Source organism: Aplidium turbinatum, chromosome 5 (genome assembly GCF_918807975.1).
Source record: "Aplidium turbinatum chromosome 5, kaAplTurb1.1, whole genome shotgun sequence".
Lineage (NCBI taxonomy): Eukaryota > Metazoa > Chordata > Ascidiacea > Aplousobranchia > Polyclinidae > Aplidium > Aplidium turbinatum.
The window spans coordinates 37,814,919-37,826,328 of NC_137476.1; the positions used below are offsets into that span (position 1 = coordinate 37,814,919).

Sequence of the window (11,410 nt, forward strand, 5' to 3'; positions counted from 1 at the left end):
CTGAGACGGAATGCTTGTTGTGAAGGGCAGGAAGGTAAAAAAATGAACAGTTTAGGTTTAGAAAATTTGCAAAGAATAAAAACTTAAAGTCAAGAAATTTCACATTTCTAGCATATTTCCTTCTGTGAAATATTTCACTACTAGAGTGGGGCATCTTCATTAAGACCCGTGTCGCTACAGATAGGGTTAATCTACCAGATCCACGAGACCTTCTCGTGTTGCAAAAACACTGGAACAAAAAGAAAGTAACAATCTAGAACATGTAACAATTGTGTTCTGCTAAATCATGCAAAGTGGGACCACTAACGATTGCTCTGTGTCAAACACGTGCATGTAGAGCACGTTGAAGCAAACAATGCTTGTCGCGCATGTCGCAAAACGTGCAAACCTGTTTGTGAGTTTTTCCTTGATTCAAAATAATAATATGACTTTTATAATTGCAAAGTTTAGTTTATAGCTGGCTCAAAAAATCTTTGTAAGTTTCATCAAACTGAACCCGTCAATTGACGTAATTGTTCTTTTTACTTTACTTTACTTTTATGTTGTTGCAAATCTTGGTCTTTCTTAAACATGTGGGATTACGTAAAAGCAAGTTCAATTTTTCAAAATTTAGAGGTTGACTTTTCAAATATTTTCCACAATCCACCTTCTTGCATTGCTCCATTTTATGACAAATCAAAGAACGACTGTTCAATCCTTGGGGTGAGCTTCACATTTGAAGGATTGCTATGCATTCAGCGGCACCTAGTGAATAGAATAATTTACAGGTAGAAATAACTTACTTTAAAAAAATGTGCAAACTTCACTGTCAATCTCTTTGACCTTCGTCAGTGGTTCAAAATCTCTGTAGTGAAGCTACCAGGAATGACTTTTCAGAGGGTTTTTCAGTCCAAGGATAAGCATTTCCTTAATCAAGTCTTGTTAACAAAAATAGCAAGCAAGACCTGCTCTCATTCTATCACTGCTTCCATTGCACGCAGAAAACTTCCGTTTCATAAGAATTGTTTAATTTAATAATTGACAAAACATTTCTTGTATCGAACAATGAAGACTGTTGCATTGGTAACGCTTTTGATTTGTTTTGGATTCATTGCGTCATCAAATGGAGAAGATTGTCTTCTGAGCCGGTAGGCATTAGGTTCGATACCTTGTCAGGTCATACCAAAAACTTTTTTTAAATGGTACTGAATCTAATTCCTGATTGGCACTCGTCGTCGTCGTCTGAGCTTTTGGGGCCGAGGGTCTATCCTTTTACCACCCCAGATTCACGATGTTCCCGGACTACACTGGAAGGCTGCTAGAGAGCAGCCAGTCTTTAGTTTCATCATCCATGACGCGCAGACCTTCCACTCCGTTAGGTGGCTTGAAGATGGTACAGTCATTGATGATGTGGTCTGCGGTCTGTTCCTCGGCACCACATTCACAGGAGGAGGAAGAAGCCATTCCCCATTGGTGCATGGTTGAGCGGAAAAGGCCGACGTCCGTACGGAGACGGTTGAGGCGCACCCATGCCTGTCTCCGCAGCGTCAGGCCGATTGGGCGTGTGTTGGCGTCGGGGATGAATGAATGGAGTCTGGTGGTGCTTGACCTCCATTCAGAATTCCATTTATGGTCCGCCCAAGTAGCCGCAGAGATGTCTTGTTCATCAGCTTCGTTGATCAGAAGCCGAGCGGCTGGCACGAATGGGTGTCTTGATTTCAGTCGGCGGGGGTGCCCGCTTGGGAAGGCAGAGATCTTGTGGTGGAGAAGATGATTAGGCTCCAGTGCCCGTCGATTGGCACTGAGCAGTGAACACTGTAATGGATTCGGGTAATAATGTACTCAGTTGCGCTTCTATACGGCTGCATTGACACTGTCTGTTTTGTAAAGCGTTGAGAAGCAACGCATTCATTCTGCGATGGATACAGCGCTATATAAAAACAAGTATTCTTATTATTACGTGAGATTTTTTTGACGTAACCAGGCTTGATTAAAAATTTTGATGAAAAGGTTTGGAAGGCAAGAGAGAAAATGTTTGTGTCTACATTCAGACATTCCAAGAAGTGCCCAAAATCACAACAGCATATACTTTTGAGCGGTGTCCAACTGGCGCCATTGCGTCGAACCAGAGTCATCGAATCATTCGGCTATGCAGCGAATGCTAATGCGAAAGTGTGGAGGGGCTATGTAGTGTTGTAGCTTAAACCGTGCGGAGGCATCTGTCTCAAGGCACAGTATTGTGGAGGCACTAAATTAATTGATTTAAAATTCAAATTTTAAATGGTTGTTGTTATCGCACATATGTATTTAATCGTCAGTAAATATAAGTAAACTGCTGACACTGCTCGAGACAAAAAGAGTTGACTTATTCTATACAGATAACAACTACAAGTAATGTGGTTAATTTAAGTTGTTAATTTGAACTTTCGCTTTGGAAAATCCCACCTCAGCTGCCACGCTTTAATGTGTAATGAAACATTGTGTTTTTTTAAATAGATTTGCTTTTTATTGATTGATTAGTAAAGTGGTGAAAGCTAGAATGACACAGGTTTGACACCCCATAAAAGGGCATCTTTGGCAGGGCAATTAATCGCAAAGTCGTCAGACCACTCGGCATGTGACAACTCAGCAAGTAACTTTCAGCAACTATTCAAGTCAGCAAATGAGATTTTTAACTAGCATCGGACTTGCTCAGTCATCGCTTGCTAAGCTGTATTTCCTGACTTGTGGCTTGCTCAGTTTCATCATTTGCCAACTTCAGCCACTTGCTAAAATGTTGCTAGCTCAGTTGTCACTTGCTCAACTGCCATGTGCTGAGTTAATAACTGCTTACTTGTAGGAGACTCAATTGCAAACGTTTTTAAGTAGATACTAGAATTGGTTTTCTCGTCCACTTAACTAAATCTTCAACCACTGGGTGTAAGCCTGCGTACGATAAAACCAAGAAGCAAATAAAAGAAGAACAGAAAATATTTTTTAAGACCAAGGATATTTTAAGTTTTGACAAGAAGTTCAAGAACATTTCTTGAAGTTTAAGATATTTTCCAACCCTTGCTCTTAACCCGGCCATGTTCGAGCTTTAAAGTTTTTTCTATTCAATAACTCGTTACACCCATCTCAAGTGGCATAAATACGATCGTTTGAAGCATGCTGAATAAAAAAATAAGAAGTGATAGATTTTTTATGTGTAGTATATCTTTGCTAGTGAAAAGTTGTTTACAAATCGACAAACTTTTTAGTGTGCAGCTAAAACAATTATTTCGTATCATTCATTGGAAATTTAGTGGATATGTTTATGGAACAAATCTATAATGACGTTTTTCAAACAACAGCATAACTTTGCTATCAATATAAAACGTATTAAGAAACATTTTTTTGCTACTAAGATGAAATGTTGTTTTCTTTCAGAGTATGTCCTCGCATTTATAATCCCGTTTGCGCAGTCCATGGTTACAACCAGAGAGTATTGTCAAACTCCTGCGTATTCGAAGCATTCATCCAATGTCCCGGAAACAGGTGATACGCTTCAGCTTTTTGTTTTCATTATTTGTTTAAAAAGTTATGGCAATGCTAATAGAAGCTTTAAGATTGATAGGAATCAGTTGCCTAATTAAACATTGCCCAATTAAACATTGCCCAATTAAACATTGGTAACAGCAGTAATAGAAACAAATTTTATGTGGCACATTCACATTTCCAACGAGTCATATAAGTTTAACCCTTCTCTGCGGACTTTTGCGCCATTGCTGCACGGAATTATTTCGCCGCAAAGTCGCTTTTGATTGATGAGACTTCTCTGGATTGTTTCTGGGCAACTTTAGCAAAAGAGTTATGAAAAAAATGAAAGTGATAGAGTTGAAACCCAAAAACATCAGTTGGAGATCTATAAGCTTTTCTTTTAAAATGTTGACAAATTTTATCTATTTTTAGTGTAATTTTGCTTATTTTGTGTCCCAATAGTGCTTGCTCAAAAATAGATTTCTATAGAAGTTGGGCGTAAATGTTTTGATTTAACAATGAAGTTAAATTTGAAGTCACTTTTCAAAGACAACATAAGAACATTATTTAATTTATTATAGTTTTCAAAATTTTTTTAGACCAAGCTCAATGCCACTCAGGAGAAGGTAGTCCATGTTAGGGGAGTGTCACATCACACAAATGATATGTTTGCTTAAACAATTGTTATGAAAGTTGAAACTATTTTGCTTGTAAATTTTCACAGTGGCAGACTATTCCAACCACAATGTGTACCAGTTTTTGGGTTTAGCAGCTAAATTTGGCAAACTCGTTCGAGTTGTCCCTTAACTTCTCTTAGTTTATAAAACTAAAGACAATGAACGAAGCTGCATTTCGAGAAATTATGCAAAGAAAAACTGTGTAAAACTAATCTCGCTCTCATAACAGTATTCTTTACGATAAACCTCATTTCAGTAAATTGTAGGACACAATTTATATTTACAGCGACCCTCAAATGTTGTCGAAGGACATCTGTAGGCTACGTTCAGATAACTTGTCTTCTAATTCTCATTACATTCAGGCAGATTTCTCCTCACCATCATCAAGTTCCTTTATTTTTTGTTTTCTTTTCTCCACCGAACTGAGACTAGATTTTTACAGCAACTTTTTCGATTACCAACTAGAAAACCGAAAGAACAAACATAAGTCACAGCCGTCCCTACGACATCTCCCAAAGCACTGATCTGGCAAACACGAAAGGGTTATCTTTCCTTGAGAAGAGTAATTCATGCAAGCAAGACGCGAGCACAATCAATTATACCAAGAGTCAACAAGCGGTGCTGCGACTGCGTTGAGACAAACGAGACTCCGGAACAATATTTGATAAATTGTCATTTGGTGACCCATCGGGTTAATTAAGCAAGAATTCAATCGCCAATTAGGTTGTACAAGTTTTGCAATATTTACGTTTAATATATTTTATTTTTATTTGTAGTGGATACGAGATGTTGCCCTTGGTGCACTGTTTCCGTGCAAGGGGCTGATTTTGACGTGTGTGGAACGGTGCTTGCATACGGTGGAATTAACACTTTACTAACAGTTTGACGTAGATGTGGCAATGAATGTTTCCCATCTGAACTCTATCATTACACTAATCATCAAACTTGTCGTGCCAACGGACAAGAAACAAACAATTACACGAAAAGGCGTTTGATGGATTACTTAATTGTGGACATGAAGATTTCCATCCTTGTCTTCTTTTTGACGTGATCTAAATCTTCAATTATTGGTAAAAAGACGGAGGCGAAATGAAAAACCATCTCAAAGCACGTGATGTGAATAGAACGAACACTTCACTAACAAGATGGACAACGATTGCCACTTTACACAAAGCCACAAATGATTTTAATGGTTTCTCAAAGAAGTACGACTTGCGTTGAAACTGATCAGATTACGTCAACTAGCAATTTATAGTTAGTATTTTAAAGTATGTTTGAAGTCTTTTCATGGCATGGAATTTGGTGTTACCAATAAACCTTCTCAAAGTGCAATTCAGCTGGTGGACAACATAGCACAAATAAAATAAATTGCAAAAACACAGTTACGTGCCCGGCTCAAGATAAAGTAGCGCGGGTTCGACTCTCGATGTGTGCGCTTGACAACGCATTTCAAATTTTTTTCTTTATTTAGATTTTAGAGGCACCAAGTGGATGATATAATTCACAGACAACAACATTTCAACAATTGGAAACTTCACTCTGTCAAAGTCGGCGACCGGCCCTGCGTCAGTGGTTCAAAGCCTCAACAAGTATGCGAAACTGCCAGGATTAAGCTCCAAAAGAAGCTTTTTCAGTCCGAGGATAAAGGTCAATTCAATCAATCAGATACTTGGAAATGTGGCTTTACAATTTTCGAACAAGTTTACCAAACCAAAACCTTCGATATTTCTCGAAAGTGTGAAACACTCAATCAATATCTGTATTCCATTATCGAGTTACTCCTTTATTCTATCCATTTATTCCATTGCATTTATCTCAATCGGAGTGTTTAGGGAGGCGATATGGAGATGCCTTTACACGATATAGAGGTGAACTCAGACTGAAAGCATATTCCTATCAACTCTTGGGGCTAATGGGCAAACGTAGAAGTCCCCAAAAAAATCCCCAAAAAAAATCCTTTTTAGCGAAAGAGGGCAATGCCTGAGGAGCAGGAATTCTGTAAAGCGAGCCATTACAACCAGTTTTGAAACCATACACCTTTCGACCTTGTTTGGCGGTAGTGGAGTTGGCCACGAATGTGTGCGCAGCTCTCGCGTATTCACGAGACCACCTTACACAATCATGAGCGACTAGCCTTTGTCTCAAACTTGAACCTGGACCAAGCAAAGCCCAATGACGTTGATACTATCGACAACGAGGCAGGCTTGAAACAAGTAAAAGCCTTCATCCTTGTTTCACACATTGGCGGGAACCGTATGATGATTGTCTCCCATTGAACTGCGGTGACAATCGGTTCCGGTAGCAATATTTGCGTCTGGGCTGGTCGATCTAAGATTTCCCGCAAACCACCCATATGGGGAAGCCCCTAAAATGTAGCCTAAGCAATTCATCAAACTGTAACCAGATTTCTAAATATTTTCATCGATTTAAAAAGCGTTCACTTGATCAACTTTTTTTTCTGAAATATTTTTATACTAGCTCTATCACAATATGATGACTTTGCTAAACTCCCTAAATCAGGATGTCTGTCTGCAAGCGGTTATCAGGTATTCTTAATATTAATACATGAATATTTCAAACAGCTCCTTAAAAAGCGTTGAATTTTTTTTTGCTGAGCTGTTAATCAACAAACTTTTTCCATGATTTTTTGCATAAATGCCAGGCCACTCAACTCGTTATACATTTCCCTCGAAAATCTCTCCGCTTCTGTTGCTTCTTGTAGAGCCAGATATGTATTACTTCAGTTATTGGCGAAGTAAAAAATATTCTAGGAATCATTTAATATGATTTTTTGTCAAGCTTGTTCATTTACTGTTACATTTTTCATTTTGACTTATTAGGAAACTGATTTAATGGCAGGGGAAACTACTAAAAATAGTGGAAAAATGAACATTGATATACACTAAAGGTATTATGACATCTAGCGCATTGAAAATATTTGAATTTAACAAAGAGGCTACAAAACTGGACATTTTGAAAGAATAATCCAAAACGCTCCCACAAAGCAGAGCCGGCAACAACTTAGCAAAATTTAATCATTACTGAGATATTAAAAACGATTGTACAAAAATATTATCAACTAGTTTTCATCAACCTTTGATAGAATCACTAGAATAATACAAAAATCCAACATTTTGTTGTGGAACGATCAATGTATTTTCGGCAGTGACATTCCAAAGGCAGGAGTTATTTCATTATTTTTTTATTTCTGACCATAATAGCGATAATAACACATGGCCACACAGCGGTTCTAAAAGAACGTAGAAGCTGAAACATACGAACGTTAAGACGTATTTGAGAGCAAAATAAAATAGTAAGTTAAACAACTTGGCTATTGTCCTGACACCTTCATCTAATTTATTGTACACCACAATGCAGGTGAATGTTACTGGGATGCAAGTATAAACCTCAACTAACTCCATTTGACTGGTTATGTACTTAGTGATTGCAGCATATGTTATCTCATAACATTTTGTTGCCTCAAATACCTCCAACAATTCTTTGATAAATACTTTCAAATAGTTTCACCATAATATCATCACTGCAATCACTTTTCGAAGTTTCCATTTCATCTACAGTACAGTAGGTGACTATATACCTGGTAGGCCAGCAATAGTAGTTATCTTAGATACGCTGCAAAAGTGTTTGAAACGGTGCAGATTTTGAAAGTAAAAATGTTCCCCAGGTAACACAAGGGGTTTTAACATCATCAGACGGTGAAAACAAAGCAAGTTTGACTCCAAAAATTTCGATCAGACTGTTAATTACTTTAACCGTATTTGTTACTGGCGTAGATCTTATGGTTTCGCCCTCTGCTAATTCAGCAATTTCACATAGAAGCAGTGACGCTAGAAGCCTGAGATTTCTTGACTTTTACTTTTTTTTCTTGCCCCAACTTTTAATCCCGATTATGTTGGTATCGGATAATTGTGAAGTTCACAATAAACCTTTTGTCACAGCCAGTTATAAAATGTAAGAAATTTCCTGATATTCAATAGCTTGATTGACAATTTACTATTAGCGTGCGGTTTCATTTTGTGTTTGTTGTTCATTACGCAACAGCGCTAAAATTCTATTCTCTACCCAGGCAGCAAAATCCGTCATTATTACATTGATTCAATGTCGATTTTGCTGTCTGGGTAGGAAGTTGGTCTTTGACGCGATATGAGTCATTCTTTGCTGGCAGACAATGATTAGGAAGGTAATTTATTATTTGCGCAAATTGCTTTGTAGTGCAAAAAGTGCATGGAATACTGTTTGTACAGAAAAGGAAAAACAAAATTGATGAAATTCTGTGTTCTATGCAAGAGGACTTTCAAAATAAAATGTGAACTGAGAAATTTGACCAAGAAATGGCGAAAATAGGTCAAAAACCGAGTCTTTATCACCTTTTCTACCTAAAATACACAATCACGAATATATTTTGCGAAATAAATTGATTGAAGTGATAGATAAGGCTTTTGACCAACTGCATACCTTTTCCCGTTGTTATTTGATATAAGCCAACGGAGCAATTAGCAATAAGAGAGACGTAGACCTGATGGTCTCGGCCAGTAACTCTTGACGCCAAAAGGAAGCAGTGACAGATACGGTTAATAACAGTCTGATGAGAGTTTTTCAAGATGCTTTTTCCCATTTTCTACTTCTTCCTTAAGGCAACAAAAAGCTTTTATATTATTATCAGACAGTAGTAGTAGCGGTAATCAAAAATTTGCAAAATGTGACAAATCCGGCGCATCTCTAGGCAGATATAATACTTAGTATCACAAAACCCTTTGTCGTTTATGTTTTCAGAGTTCATGCGCGTTCATCTTGCTTCAAGTGGTAAAATATTATTGTTTGGGTTTTGTTAGTTGAATTTTCATTGTAGATTTCTTCATTGAACGGCCGCTTCCTCTCCATAAATTCCATGTAATTCCTTTAAACGTGTTATGGTAATCCCCAGTATCGAAGTAGTTCCCATTCAAATTCGACTCGTAACATCCCTTATACCACCATGCTCCATGGTAGGTTTCAGCACAATTTTGACTGCTGCCTTGGTCATTATCTCGATCCTTTGTGCTGAATTGCTGGCCATTGTGATACCTCAAAGAATCACCTTTAATGATCAGTATTTGTAGGTTAAGTGAAGACTAATTTGTCATTCAAAGGAAGCAGCATAGCGAAATATTAAAACCAGTGCTTTCAAATGTTTGTTATGACATTTCGTTGAACGAAACTACTATCTGGCAAAGAAGCAAACAATAGAAATGATTGTGTGACTAAAACAAACATAATAACAAACCTGCTGTCCCGCTGTATCCTCCAACGCTCAACAGATAGTTAGAGCTGGAATTTCCAATTGAGAAGGTGCTAAAAAAGTAAATCGTTTCACTGCCAAGACAGTGGGTGTTTTCTAGGATCCACAGATAATTCCACAAACTGATGACTGACAGTAACTTAATAGGATTGAGATTACTGTCAGTCATTTGTTTGTGATATTGTAAAACTACTTCTTTCCTAAAGCTATACCCCATATAAATCTATCCAACACTTGCATCACACATAAGTCCACACATAAACCAACATTACATTTTATTACCTGTACTCAGCATACTTAGTGGTCCCATCCCAATCTTCAAGATCAACACGAAGTTTGTAGGAACCAGAAGTTGTGATGGCATGAAGCTTGTCCAGTCCTTGAATGAAATAAAAATCTTGTAGTTTAACAATTGGTAAATCATGAGAATTAATCTAAAAAGTTATTTTACAGATTAGATAAAAAATATGTCTATGGTGAAAGTTTTTTGCAATACCACATTTCATTGTTTTTCTCACCCAGCCAGAATTCCCCATTCAAATTCCCAAATCCAGTTTTGTATTCTTTCCAACCCAAGTAAAAGTCGACTTTACCTGAATATCGTTTTTGAAATACCTAGAAAAATATGTAAAACTTTAATAATGCAGAATCAATTGAATTGCTTTATTTTGGTGCTCTTGATGTTTTAGTTTCATTGCAACATGTTTCTTGAATTTAGCGTAAAAGTTAATGTCGATAGTTGACACATGACAAGTGCTCATGGCTGTGAGCTGCATCTGCATCGATTGTTACAGGCGTTTGAACAAATAAAAACTAAATTTTCCTTGAAGTTGAAAATATACAGTACATATAAATATACTCTAAACAACTTAATTTTTAAATGTTTTTTAGAGGATCATGAGTTAAATAATTATATAATGTACCATCAACCCTGAGTATCACTTTTGATATGACAACTATATTCCACTGCCTCAATTGTTTTGTATTCTTTCTGTAGTTAATTGACGTCAATGTTTTTTGTTAAAAATTAGCATTGTCTATTTTATCACACATTTGAATAAGTAACTGACCATCCATTTGTCGTCACCATCAGCTTCACAATAAACTTCAATTAACTTCCCTTTGATCAAAAGTGAATTAATTCCTTCGACCAGACAACCCTTCCATGAAACCTCAGTCCTGGTGGAGTTGACTCGGTCAAGACTTTGTTCTGTGAAAACGAGGAAAAGGTAATTAAATATTAAATCTATTGTAAGGAACTTATTTTGCAAAATCAATAATTTGATAAGAACGTTTCTCAACCAACTTAAAAATTTTATTTTAACTTCCAAGTTCTTCGTTCTAGCTAATAATCTTCTTATTTGTTTCCGATCTTCTTCGAACTGGTTGCACCATCCTTTCAATCCTCGTTCTCCTGAAATTATGACGTCACTTTCATTAAGTGTTGCAGAAAAATGACAACTCATATTTTAATGTTTACAGTTAATTTAAATTACAGTAATCGTAAAGGTGCAATTGTTGCTTCAGCAACATTACAAAAAAAATAGTGTTTATATACAGAGCTACAGCAAAGTATTTATACCTAGGAGCTTGCCATTGAAATTGCTTAAACTTGTTGTTCCACTATTACACTTACTCATATAATTCAGAAATCTTGACAAAAAACATGAAAACTTTCATCTGATCACAAAAACAAGCTTTTTGTCTAAACTCACCCTTTGCTCCCGTTCTTCCACGTATTCCAGAAATGCCTTGAATTCCTCTGTCTGTGACGTCATTGTCACCGCATGACAAAGTCACATCCGAGGATTGAACCAGTGAAAACGTGAACACAAATATACACAACACCACCTTCATCTGAAACAATACCAAGGCTACTTGTCTATTAACAGTTGGTGCCACACAAGGCTCAGAGCGCTTCGTGCAGCGCGGTGTCGATCCCACGCCCTTGCACTCG

General features: G+C 37.1%; 1 protein-coding gene across 1 annotated transcript; it reads right to left on the reverse strand.

Moving 5' to 3' along the window:
- Window positions 1-8,781: 8,781 nt before the first annotated feature.
- LOC145771243 (fibrinogen-like protein A) lies at window positions 8,782-11,310 on the reverse strand. The gene is made up of 7 exons (XM_082582978.1): window positions 11,169-11,310; window positions 10,760-10,867; window positions 10,524-10,663; window positions 9,972-10,068; window positions 9,736-9,832; window positions 9,439-9,506; window positions 8,782-9,252 (listed from the first exon to the last, which is right to left on the reverse strand). Exons 1-7 carry the CDS (start codon window positions 11,308-11,310, stop codon window positions 8,987-8,989), a joined length of 918 nt encoding a protein of 305 aa, XP_082439104.1. The 3' UTR covers window positions 8,782-8,986.
- Window positions 11,311-11,410: the final 100 nt, after the last annotated feature.